The sequence below is a fragment of the Bombina bombina genome, chromosome 9 (genome assembly GCF_027579735.1).
Source record: "Bombina bombina isolate aBomBom1 chromosome 9, aBomBom1.pri, whole genome shotgun sequence".
NCBI lineage: Eukaryota > Metazoa > Chordata > Amphibia > Anura > Bombinatoridae > Bombina > Bombina bombina.
The window spans coordinates 6,186,373-6,200,460 of record NC_069507.1 but is presented as its reverse complement, the minus strand read 5'-3'; the positions used below and the strand labels follow the sequence as shown (position 1 = coordinate 6,200,460).

The window sequence follows — 14,088 nt, the reverse complement described above, 5'->3', positions numbered from 1 at the left end:
TGATTGTACCAGAGGCACTTTAGCATGATTGTATAGAGAGTATGCAATACAGAGGCACTTTAACCCGACTGTATAGAGAGTATGCAATACAGAGGCACTTTAGCATGATTGTATAGAGAGTATGCAATACAGAGGCACTTTAGCACGATTCTATAGAGAGTATGCATTACAGAGGCACTTTAGCATGATTGTATAGAGTGTATGCAATACAGAGGCACTTTAGGATGATTGTACCAGAGGCACTTTAGCATGATTGTATAGAGAGTATGCAATACAGAGGCACTTTATCCCGACTGTATAGAGAGTATGCAATACAGAGGCACTTTAGCATGATTGTATAGAGAGTATGCAATACAGAGGCACTTTAGCACGATTCTATAGAGAGTATGCATTACAGAGGCACTTTAGCATGATTGTATAGAGAGTATGCAATACATAGGCACTTTAGCATGATTCTATAGAGAGTATGCAATACAGAGGCACTTTAGCATGATTGTATAGAAAGTATGCAATACAGAGGCACTTTAGCATGATTGTATAGAGAGTATGCAATACAGAGGCACTTTAGCATGATTGTATAGAGAGTATGCATTACAGAGGCACTTTAGCATGATTGTATAGAGTGTATGCAATACAGAGGCACTTTAGGATGATTGTACCAAAGGCACTTTAGCATGATTGTATAGAGAGTATGCAATACAGAGGCACTTTATCCCGACTGTATAGAGAGTATGCAATACAGAGGCACTTTAGCATGATTGTATAGAGAGTATGCAATACAGAGGCACTTTAGCATGATTCTATAGAGAGTATGCATTACAGAGGCACTTTAGCATGATTGTATAGAGTGTATGCAATACAGAGGCACTTTAGCATGATTGTATAGAGTGTATGCAATACAGAGGCACTTTAGGATGATTGTACCAGAGGCACTTTAGCATGATTGTATAGAGAGTATGCAATACAGAGGCACTTTATCCCGACTGTATAGAGAGTATGCAATACAGAGGCACTTTAGCATGATTGTATAGAGAGTATGCAATACAGAGGCACTTTAGCACGATTCTATAGAGAGTATGCATTACAGAGGCACTTTAGCATGATTGTATAGAGAGTATGCAATACAGAGGCACTATAGCATGATTCTATAGAGAGTATGCAATACAGAGGCACTTTAGCATGATTGTATAGAAAGTATGCAATACAGAGGCACTTTAGCATGATTGTATAGAGAGTATGCAATACAGAGGCACTTTAGCATGATTGTATAGAGAGTATGCAATACAGACGCACTTTAGCATGATTCTATAGAGAGTATGCAATATAGAGGCACTTTAGCATGATTCTATAGAGAGTATGCAGTACAGAGGCACTTTATCCCGACTGTATAGAGAGTATGCAGTACAGAGGCACATTAGCATGATTGTATAGAGAGTATGCAATATAGAGACACTTTAGCATGATTGTATAGAGAGTATGCAATACAGAGGCACTTTATCCCGACTGTATAGAGAGTATGCAATACGGAGGCACTTTAGCATGATTGTATAGAGAGTATGCAATACAGAGGCACTTTAGCATGATTGTATAGAGAGTATGCAATACAGAGACACTTTAGCATGATTGTATAGAGAGTATGCAATACAGAGGCACTTTATCCCGACTGTATAGAGAGTATGCAATACAGAGGCACTTTAGCATGATTGTATAGAGAGTATGCAATACAGAGGCACTTTAGCATGATTGTATAGAGAGTATGCAATACAGAGGCACTTTAGCATGATTATATAGATAGAGAGTATGCAATACAGAGGCACTTTAGCCAGATTGTCTGCATATGTAAAACACTGATTAGCAGAACTTACCTTCTCAGCCACAGGGTGAAGGGTAAAGTGGGAACTATTGAACCTTCTATAATCTTTTATAAGTTGTGGCACTGGATCCCTAGTTATGTCACCATACACCTTACTGTGGCACTGGATCCCTAGTTGTGTCACCATACACCTTACTGTGGCACTGGATCCCTAGTTGTGTCACCATACACCTTACTGTGGCACTGGATCCATAGTTATGTTACCATACACCTTACTGTGACACTGGATCCCTAGTTATGTCACCATACACCTTACTGTGGCACTGGATCCATAGTTATGTTACCATACACCTTACTGTGGCACTGGATCCATAGTTATGTTACCATACACCTTACTGTGGCACTGGATCCATAGTTATGTTACCATACACCTTACTGTGGCACTGGATCCTCCAGTTATGTTTCCATACACCTTACTGTGGCACTGGATCCCTAGCTATGTCACCATACACCTTACTGTGGCACTGGATCCATAGTTATGTTACCATACACCTTACTGTGAAACTGGATCCCTAGTTATGTTACCATACATCTTACTGTAGCACTGGATCCCTAGTTATGTTACCATACACCTTACTGTGGCACTGGATCCTCCAGTTATGTTTCCATACACCTTACTGTGGCACTGGATCCCTAGCTATGTCACCATACACCTTACTGTGGCACTGGATCCATAGTTATGTTACCATACACCTTACTGTGGCACTGGATCCATAGTTATGTTACCATACACCTTACTGTGACACTGGATCCCTAGTTATGTCACCATACACCTTACTGTGGCACTGGATCCATAGTTATGTTACCATACACCTTACTGTGGCACTGGATCCATAGTTATGTTACCATACACCTTACTGTGGCACTGGATCCTCCAGTTATGTTTCCATACACCTTACTGTGGCACTGGATCCCTAGCTATGTCACCATACACCTTACTGTAGCACTGGATCCCTAGTTATGTTACCATACACCTTACTGTGAAACTGGATCCCTAGTTATGTTACCATACATCTTACTGTAGCACTGGATCCCTAGTTATGTTACCATACACCTTACTGTGGCACTGGATCCTCCAGTTATGTCACTATACACCTTACTGTGGCACTGGATCCTCCAGTTATGTCACCATACACCTTAGTGTTGCATTGAATCCATAGTTGTGGCACCAGATCACCCACTGGGGCACCAGATTCCCTGGCATACTAGATATTCTGGTTTTCCCACAGACGTTTCTGTACAATAACATGTCATTCTCTCTGGAGCTGGTTCCGCTCTCTTTCATGAGTGAAATAAATTACTTTGATTCTGTGAACAATAAAACTCTGCCCAGTGCTGAGGAGCAGTCGGCTTCTGTGGGCTGTTTATGGGGCGTCATTTTGTGCTGTCTTAGTCCCACTGGTGAAACTGTAAATGAAATCTGTTAATTGTCTGTGAGATCGAAGCTTATTGGCTAATAAGGAAACTCCTGTAGCTCTAGTGAGATCGAAGCTTATTGGCTAATAAGGAAACTCCTGTAGCTCTAGTGAGATTGAAGCTTATTGGCTAATAAGGAAACTCCTGTAGCTCTAGTGAGATCGAAGCTTATTGGCTAATAAGGAAACTCCTGTAGCTCTATTTTGTGGACAGTGCACATCTCACAAACCATATCAAAAGTTTAAAAAAAAATGATTTTTCAGCACAGAATGATTAATTTAGTTAAAGTGAAGGTAAACTTTGGTGAATAGTAAAAATACTATTAAAAACAAGGGCACTTTCATTCATCAAAGTTTACAAATCAGCTGTTTTGTTAAAAAACTTACCTTTTTTTCTTTTCACAGCCAGAGCAGCTTCCCCCACCTAGAGATCCTCTATTCACACGTCAGCAATGACTAATCCTGCTTCTTCCAATCACAGCATGGCCTCAGGCAATGACTACCCTGGGGGGAAAGTTGTGATTGGAGGAAGCCGGATTAGTCATTGTGCTGACGTGTGAATAGAGGATCTCTAGGTGGGGGAAGCTGCTCTGGTTGTGAAAGAAAAAAAGGTAATTTTTTTTTTTTTTAACAAAACAGCTGCTTTGTAAACTTTGAATGAAATTGCCCCTGTTTTTAATAGTATTTTTTAAAAACGGGCTTTCATTCACCAAAGTTTACCTTCACTTTAAACCATTAATATATGTTGAGGCCTAAATGGAGCAAGAAAAATGAAGACTAAAAGAACATGAAATATTCATAATTTCCTGTGTGCACATGCCTGTTACACAGTGTCACATGATCCCTTTCACTCTTGCCTGTTACACAGTGTCCCATGATCCCTTTCCTTTGTGCACGTGCCTGTTACACAGTATCACATGATCCCTTTCACCCTTGCCTGTTACACAGTATCACATGATCCCTTTCACCCTTGCCTGTTGCACAGTGTCCCATGATCCCTTTCACCCTTGCCTGTTACACAGTATCACATGATCCTTTTCACGCTTGCCTGTTGCACAGTGTCCCATGATCCCTTTCCTTTGTGCACATGCCTGTTACACAGTATCACATGATCCCTTTCACACGTGCCTGTTACTCAGTGTCACATGGTCCCTTTCGCACGTGCCTGTTACAGAATGTCACATGGTCCATTTCCCACGTGCCTGTTACAGAATGTCACATTATCTGGTGAGTGACCCACTGTGCCGCTAGTGACAGCAGTAGGGCTGATCGCTTGTCATTTATTGTAGTAAAGTTTTTGGGGTAGCCCCCGTCCTCAGATACAGTATAATCAAAAGATCTACTTACCACCATATAAACCCTCTCAACCAGTGGACAAATCTGCCAAAAATGCGCGCAGAGCCGCAGCGTACCCTATCCGCTACTGCACATGCGGGATAGGGACTATGGATGCCCTCACAGGCCAATTGTCAAAACTAAAATAAAAAAACAGACAAAAACGTACAGCGTACGTTGCAAGGAACCTTAACCCTGTGGATACTGACTTATTCTGTTTGTTCAGCGTTGTTTGCTATTTGCAATATGTCACAGACAGGCACCAGTGAAGATCCTTCTATTACTAATGTGGAGGAAGGGACTGACCTAAATGCCATAAAAGGGGCTGACATTTTCAACTTTACTGATGATAATGTGGTTAGAATCCGCTTTGATGAGGTATCTATACGAACACGCAGGGACCATCCTGAACAACTATACAATCACTTATTGAAGTTAAAGAAACAGAGTATAGACTTTACGTTACATGGCTACTTATCCCAATACCATAGGAAGATGTTCATTCCAAAAGGTTTCAGAATCAAGAATATCCCTTCCATAGGACGCAATAATCCCACCTTTTGCAAAAAATGGTGTGGGATTTTAAACAAATGTTCTTTGGATCTAGTTCTATTAGTAATAGAAGAAGTAGGTCACACTAGAGAGTGAAATCAACACGTTTGAACAACAACATTTATCAAAAATGGAGGATGGAGATTGGCTTACTAAGCTCAAACAACAGTTGGAAACCTATAAGAATGATCTTATAAGCTTCAAGGAAAGGAAATGGGACGCAGTGGTCTATGACTACAAGGAGCAGAGAGTCTGCAAATGGCAATCAGGCTATAATACTGAAACAAGACACCCCTATCAACTACAATGCCACAGAGTATTTAAACCAAGAAGCCTTGCAACTGTGGACAGTTCAAACAGTTCAGATAATGAACCAGCTGGCACTTCTACTACAGGTAACAGGGATGACACCACCATGCAGACAGGTGGAATGGCTACCCGCTCAAAAAACTGGAGTGAGGTGGACGAGACCGACCAGGAGGGGGAGCAACACGTGCAAGGGGAAGACCCCCATGCACTTGGAGGAGGAATCAACATTAAACATTATTATGAATTTGAGCGATCATCTACTGACCCCTATGGAGGAGAGTGTGTTGCAGAAGGGTTTCACCTTTGTTCCGACGACACGTTTCGATAATTTATCTTTGAAGATTGATGAGTACAAGTTTCAGAGAACACAAACTCAAAGAATTATTTGGTAGCTCACAAAGTGAGATCTAGAAATTCAAACGTAGGACTACATTTGAGCCAAAGAGTACCAATCCTAGTATACAAACCTTTATTAGGATGGTGGATACCGATCTTAAAGATTTACTGAGAGACAGAATTTAACAAAGGACGAAAGGAAAGCCTTAGATGATTTGAAAAATAATCCACTTGTCATTCGAGAAGCGGATAAAGGAGGAGCAATAGTCCTACAAAGTTACAAGGAATACAGGGAAGAGATTTTATCCCAACTCAATGACACGACAACCTATAAGAGATTAGGAGGTGATCCAACTAGAACCTTCAAAAAAAGAAATTGATCATTATATCTCTCTCTTGGTCTCACAGGCACAAATCTCCAAGGAGATTGGGGACTATCTAACAGTGGATTTTCCTATAGTACCAGTTCTTTATATGTTACCTAAGGTACATAAACATCAGACCAAGCACCCTGGCAGGCCCATCGTGTCAGCCAGGGGTTCAATTCTCCAACTCCTAGCTACCTTTGTTGATAGCATTCTGCAGCCACTGGTCATGCACTGCCTTTCTTTCCTACTGGATTCTATCCAACTGATTGAGACACTACAGGAATGGAATAATTTGGGGGCTGGTGACATCCTGGTTACTTTGGATGTCACCAGTCTCTATACGGTCATACCCCATGACGGGGGGATTGAAGCTATCAATATGCATCTCAGAAAACATCCCTATGTTGGTCCGACAATAGAAGCAGTACTGGAACTACTGAAATTTTGCCTACAGTACAATTATTTCAAATTTGAGACTACTACTTACAAACATCTGGCACCGCGATGGGGTCCAATGTGTCCCCATCGCGGTGCCAATTTATATATGGCCTTGTTTGAACAGGAGGGCACTACCTTATTTCATGATCCTAGGATTCTACTGTTTAAACGTTATATAGATGACCTTTTTATCATCTGGCATGGGTCATCAGAGGACTTGGACACTTGGTTCAATCTCTTAAATCAGGAGAATGAGCACCATCAATTTAAAATGACACCCAGTGATGTTAGTATCGATTTTTTGGGGATTTGAGGATCACAAAGACAGGAAGTTGTTTGACCACATCACTGTTCAGTAAAACTACTGATCTGAATTCCATCTTGGATGCTACTAGCTGTCATCCTCCCAGCATTAAAAATGCTCTCCCGATGTCCCAATTCAAGAGAGTTGTGAGGAACAACACCAATAACGATAAATTACTACAACTTCACGATATGTATTCAGTTTGCTAACAGAGGATACAAAGCGGCGCAATTGAATCCTGCCCTAATTGCATGTAGGGAAATGAACCAGTCTGAGGCATTAGAAAAGAAACCGCTTGAGAGGTTGATTTCCTCTACTGAAATCAACTTTGATGCATTAGAACTCCCAGGTATTATGAAGAAGAATTGGGACATCTGACAGAACACTGCCTTTTTAGTGGCATGGAACCACCAATGGCTGGCTATAGAAAGGGAAGATCAATTAAGGATATGCTGCTCCGAACTGACTTTAGACCCAGCTATATAACCAGGACATGGCTTGGCACCAATAGGAATGGTTGTTACTGTTGCAGCGGGTGCATCACCTGCAGTGGATTGACACAAAGCAAATTCTTCACGCACCCATGGAGCAACAAAAGATACTAAATAAAGCATAGGGTCACCTGCACCACTAAATATGTGGTGTATATGCTCCATTGTCCCTGTGGGCGTTTCTATATTGGGAAAACGCAGGATGACCTGCGCACCAGGATGGCCAATCACCGCTAAGGGATAAGAATGGCCTTAGGCAGTGGGGCATCTGATCAGCCTGTAGCGAGGCACTTTCTCAAAATGAAACATACTGTGGTGGATCTCAGATATGTCATCATTGACCACATTTCCCCCCTTGACCAGAGGAGGTGATAGGGGAAGGATCCTCCTACAGAGAGAAAGTAAATGGATCCATGATTTGGAGACTTTGGCTCCTAAGGGGCTTAATGAAAAATTGGACCTCCAATGTTTCTTTTGACTGTGTGATCATCAATCACTATTAACATAAGTTTGTGTGCTCTGTATCTCATTATGTCCATTCTGTAGATGTAGCCACAACACTACATACCCAGCATCTAAGATGTATAGAATGCTTAATTTAATAATATATTGTGTCCCACACTATGGAACAGGGTTAGTGCCCCCCTTGTTTGATCTATTTATTGCTGTTAGTGATACATCAACTCCTCTGACATTTTATTCTCTCCTTTTTGGAATATTTTTTGGCTTGTATATGAATATGGTTTTCATATATGGAGCAGGGTTAGCCTGCTGCAGTGTGCATCTTTATTTTGTGATGTGCATACTGTGTGTATATATTGCTATATCCTTTGTTTCAATTCTTTTGGGTAATTTACATACATGCCACTTTGTTTATACAATGCCCTCTACATTTTGTTTAACATTTCTGTTTCATCATATCCAACTGTTCCATCGCCATACCTAGCAGTATGTTAGCATGTATAACCTAATTGGTATTGCCACCATGATGTATTGCTAACCGCATATCGTACTAATTGATTTGCCTGTATACGCTACCTGTTCTCTTTAACGCTGTACGTTTTTGATTTTAGTTTTGAAAATTGGCCTGTGCGGGCATCCGTAGTCCCTGTTGCGCATGCGCAGTAGCGGATGGGGTACGCTGTGGCTCTGCATGCATTTTTGGCAGATTTGTCCACTGGGTGAGAGGGTTTATATGGTGGTAAATAGATCTTTTGATTATACTGTATCTGAGGACGGCGGCAACCCCTGAAAACGTTAATACAATAAATGTATTTGCTTTGATAAATCCGGATGAGTGCTTTTCCTATTTTTCAACATGGATACTTCTTTTGAGGAATATATATATATTAGAGAGAGAGAGATTTTATTTGTAGAAAATGATATTACAGGAAAAAATCAGATTATTATTTGTCAGGTGTTGTAAAAATAACGTAAATAGTTACAAACTCATCGTTTTACAGAGAACTATAACGTATTAGTGCAAACGGACTTCCAGCTGTTTATTTCTCATCAATAATAGAATGGATCCTGGTTCCCTGGCGTAGCGTTACTGCATTAGAGGTGGAGGTGCCACTTACTGTCTTACTTTATCTACCAGATATAACTGTTTGTAGATCCCCGAGGCCCCGTAACATGCGGCTCCAGTAACTATTCTTGGTTGCTCTTCTGGGTCTCTGTTTCATCACCACGGCCATGAAACCGTTTTGCCACCGCAGTGATCAGTGCAGCGCCCTTTCCACTTCCGTCCTCTGACAGCATAAATGTAACATCGCACTGAGGGGACAGATTGCGTACAGTGTCCTGCAGAATCCTGGAAAAGCTGAAACACAAGATAACCAGAACTCATTACAACACCTATGGGGCAAACAAGGCATTTGTGTAGGGCAGCAAATTGGAGTCTCTGTTGGAAGCGGCAGATAAATGAAGTAGTGCTATCCGTCTGGCACAGATGGAGCAGCCATAGGGGAGAACTGTGGGCAGTTGGTAAGCACGGTGATCACTCACATCAAGAAACTGTGTGATTAGTCTGCTGAAGGCTCCCTCAAGGTAGAACCTGCAGCTGCAGTTCCTACCCAGGGTGGCACCAGCGGAGCACTTGTTTGGAGTCACTCTGGAGTCTAAGCCCATAGCGCTGGATGTGGAGGGATAAATAGCTGTAATTGCCTCCCTCAAGGTGAGACCTGCTGGCTACAAAGGGAGATTTTGCTCAAGGATAGTACGATCTTGGGGGTATAATAAGAGACATGGAGCTTACAGTTTAGATGGTGCACTAAATCCTGCAGCCAATATAACTTACATTGCGCTACTTTCTGCATATAGCACCTTACACAGAGGGGGGTAGAACTGGCGCTTAAAGACTTCCCTATATATATATAAATATAGCACCTTACACAGAGGGGGGTAGAACTGGCGCTTAAAGACTTCCCTATATATATATATATATATATATATAGCACCTTACACAGAGGGGGGTAGAACTGGCGCTTAAAGACTTCCCTATATATATATATATATATATATATATATAGCACCTTACACAGAGGGGGGTAGAACTGGCGCTTAAAGACTTCCCTATATATATATATATATATATATATATATATATATATATACAAATACAAAATTTGTTTTTTTAGCACACCTTACAAAAAGTTAACATCTGGGAGTGCTGCCAATAGGACCCAGTAATTACACAAACAAAGAGGTATCAGCGCACATCCATTTTCAAAAGCACAACATTTTTTACTGCTGCAAAAAATTGCCTGCATATACATCAAGAGACAACTATCTTTTTTTAAAAAATATTGGGAACTTAGTCACACAATATGGCCATATTCTGCTTAGCCAGCCACCGCTTACAAGGTGCCCCAATTCGACTGGTCCTATTCTAAATCCTTTTGCCACAGAGGGCTGAAACATTCCTGCTTTTACTCTCCATAATAGAATGAGACTCCCTGGCTTTTTATTCACAACTCTTTAACACTGTAATGAGCACACCTGAACTTGGGCGGGGTGCTTAAACCAATGGGAGATGGTCAGTCTCCCTGGTAATTTTAAATACAAATACAAAATTTGGTTTTTTAGCACACCTTACAAAAAGTTAACATCTGGGAGTGCTGCCAATAGGACCCAGTAATTACACAAACAAAGAGGTATCAGCGCACATCCATTTTCAAAAGCACAACATTTTTTACTGCTGCAAAAAATTGCCTGCATATACATCAAGAGACAACTATTTTTTTTTAAAAAATATTGGGAACTTAGTCACACAATATGGCCATATTCTGCTTAGCCAGCCACCGCTTACAAGGTGCCCCAATTCGACTGGTCCTATTCTAAATCCTTTTGCCACAGAGGGCTGAAACATTCCTGCTTTTACTCTCCATAATAGAATGAGACTCCCTGGCTTTTTATTCACAACTCTTTAACACTGTAATGAGCACACCTGAACTTGGGCGGGGTGCTTAAACCAATGGGAGATGGTCAGTCTCCCTGGTAATTTTAAATACAAATACAAAATTTGGTTTTTTAGCACACCTTACAAAAAGTTAACATCTGGGAGTGCTGCCAATAGGACCCAGTAATTACACAAACAAAGAGGTATCAGCGCACATCCATTTTCAAAAGCACAACATTTTTTACTGCTGCAAAAAATTGCCTGCATATACATCAAGAGACAACTATCTTTTTTTAAAAAATATTGGGAACTTAGTCACACAATATGGCCATATTCTGCTTAGCCAGCCACCGCTTACAAGGTGCCCCAATTCGACTGGTCCTATTCTAAATCCTTTTGCCACAGAGGGCTGAAACATTCCTGCTTTTACTCTCCATAATAGAATGAGACTCCCTGGCTTTTTATTCACAACTCTTTAACACTGTAATGAGCACACCTGAACTTGGGCGGGGTGCTTAAACCAATGGGAGATGGTCAGTCTCCCTGGTAATTTTAAATACAAATACAAAATTTGGTTTTTTAGCACACCTGTGGCAAAAGGATTTAGAATAGGACCAGTCGAATTGGGGCACCTTGTAAGCGGTGGCTGGCTAAGCAGAATATGGCCATATTGTGTGACTAAGTTCCCAATATTTTTTAAAAAAAGATAGTTGTCTCTTGATGTATATGCAGGCAATTTTTTGCAGCAGTAAAAAATGTTGTGCTTTTGAAAATGGATGTGCGCTGATACCTCTTTGTTTGTGTAATTACTGGGTCCTATTGGCAGCACTCCCAGATGTTAACTTTTTGTAAGGTGTGCTAAAAAACCAAATTTTGTATTTGTATTTAAAATTACCAGGGAGACTGACCATCTCCCATTGGTTTAAGCACCCCGCCCAAGTTCAGGTGTGCTCATTACAGTGTTAAAGAGTTGTGAATAAAAAGCCAGGGAGTCTCATTCTATTATGGAGAGTAAAAGCAGGAATGTTTCAGCCCTCTGTGGCAAAAGGATTTAGAATAGGACCAGTCGAATTGGGGCACCTTGTAAGCGGTGGCTGGCTAAGCAGAATATGGCCATATTGTGTGACTAAGTTCCCAATATTTTTTAAAAAAAGATAGTTGTCTCTTGATGTATATGCAGGCAATTTTTTGCAGCAGTAAAAAATGTTGTGCTTTTGAAAATGGATGTGCGCTGATACCTCTTTGTTTGTGTAATTACTGGGTCCTATTGGCAGCACTCCCAGATGTTAACTTTTTGTAAGGTGTGCTAAAAAACCAAATTTTGTATTTGTATTTAAAATTACCAGGGAGACTGACCATCTCCCATTGGTTTAAGCACCCCGCCCAAGTTCAGGTGTGCTCATTACAGTGTTAAAGAGTTGTGAATAAAAAGCCAGGGAGTCTCATTCTATTATGGAGAGTAAAAGCAGGAATGTTTCAGCCCTCTGTGGCAAAAGGATTTAGAATAGGACCAGTCGAATTGGGGCACCTTGTAAGCGGTGGCTGGCTAAGCAGAATATGGCCATATTGTGTGACTAAGTTCCCAATATTTTTTAAAAAAAGATAGTTGTCTCTTGATGTATATGCAGGCAATTTTTTGCAGCAGTAAAAAATGTTGTGCTTTTGAAAATGGATGTGCGCTGATACCTCTTTGTTTGTGTAATTACTGGGTCCTATTGGCAGCACTCCCAGATGTTAACTTTTTGTAAGGTGTGCTAAAAAACCAAATTTTGTATTTGTATTTAAAATTACCAGGGAGACTGACCATCTCCCATTGGTTTAAGCACCCCGCCCAAGTTCAGGTGTGCTCATTACAGTGTTAAAGAGTTGTGAATAAAAAGCCAGGGAGTCTCATTCTATTATGGAGAGTAAAAGCAGGAATGTTTCAGCCCTCTGTGGCAAAAGGATTTAGAATAGGACCAGTCGAATTGGGGCACCTTGTAAGCGGTGGCTGGCTAAGCAGAATATGGCCATATTGTGTGACTAAGTTCCCAATATTTTTTAAAAAAAGATAGTTGTCTCTTGATGTATATGCAGGCAATTTTTTGCAGCAGTAAAAAATGTTGTGCTTTTGAAAATGGATGTGCGCTGATACCTCTTTGTTTGTGTAATTACTGGGTCCTATTGGCAGCACTCCCAGATGTTAACTTTTTGTAAGGTGTGCTAAAAAACCAAATTTTGTATTTGTATTTAAAATTACCAGGGAGACTGACCATCTCCCATTGGTTTAAGCACCCCGCCCAAGTTCAGGTGTGCTCATTACAGTGTTAAAGAGTTGTGAATAAAAAGCCAGGGAGTCTCATTCTATTATGGAGAGTAAAAGCAGGAATGTTTCAGCCCTCTGTGGCAAAAGGATTTAGAATAGGACCAGTCGAATTGGGGCACCTTGTAAGCGGTGGCTGGCTAAGCAGAATATGGCCATATTGTGTGACTAAGTTCCCAATATTTTTTAAAAAAAGATAGTTGTCTCTTGATGTATATGCAGGCAATTTTTTGCAGCAGTAAAAAATGTTGTGCTTTTGAAAATGGATGTGCGCTGATACCTCTTTGTTTGTGTAATTACTGGGTCCTATTGGCAGCACTCCCAGATGTTAACTTTTTGTAAGGTGTGCTAAAAAACCAAATTTTGTATTTGTATTTAAAATTACCAGGGAGACTGACCATCTCCCATTGGTTTAAGCCCCCCGCCCAAGTTCAGGTGTGCTCATTACAGTGTTAAAGAGTTGTGAATAAAAAGCCAGGGAGTCTCATTCTATTATGGAGAGTAAAAGCAGGAATGTTTCAGCCCTCTGTGGCAAAAGGATTTAGAATAGGACCAGTCGAATTGGGGCACCTTGTAAGCGGTGGCTGGCTAAGCAGAATATGGCCATATTGTGTGACTAAGTTCCCAATATTTTTTAAAAAAAGATAGTTGTCTCTTGATGTATATGCAGGCAATTTTTTGCAGCAGTAAAAAATGTTGTGCTTTTGAAAATGGATGTGCGCTGATACCTCTTTGTTTGTGTAATTACTGGGTCCTATTGGCAGCACTCCCAGATGTTAACTTTTTGTAAGGTGTGCTAAAAAACCAAATTTTGTATTTGTATTTAAAATTACCAGGGAGACTGACCATCTCCCATTGGTTTAAGCACCCCGCCCAAGTTCAGGTGTGCTCATTACAGTGTTAAAGAGTTGTGAATAAAAAGCCAGGGAGTCTCATTCTATTATGGAGAGTAAAAGCAGGAATGT

At 40.8% G+C, this 14,088-nt stretch overlaps 1 protein-coding gene across 1 annotated transcript in view; it reads right to left on the bottom strand.

Moving 5' to 3' along the window:
- Nucleotides 1-8,766: 8,766 nt before the first annotated feature.
- Nucleotides 8,767-14,088, bottom strand: part of HKDC1 (hexokinase domain containing 1) — a gene marked incomplete in the record, with an annotated part of 292,645 nt that continues 287,323 nt past the window's right edge. Inside the window, 1 exon segment of the mRNA XM_053692300.1 lies at nucleotides 8,767-9,243. Within this exon segment, the coding sequence (XP_053548275.1) occupies nucleotides 9,072-9,243 (172 nt within the window).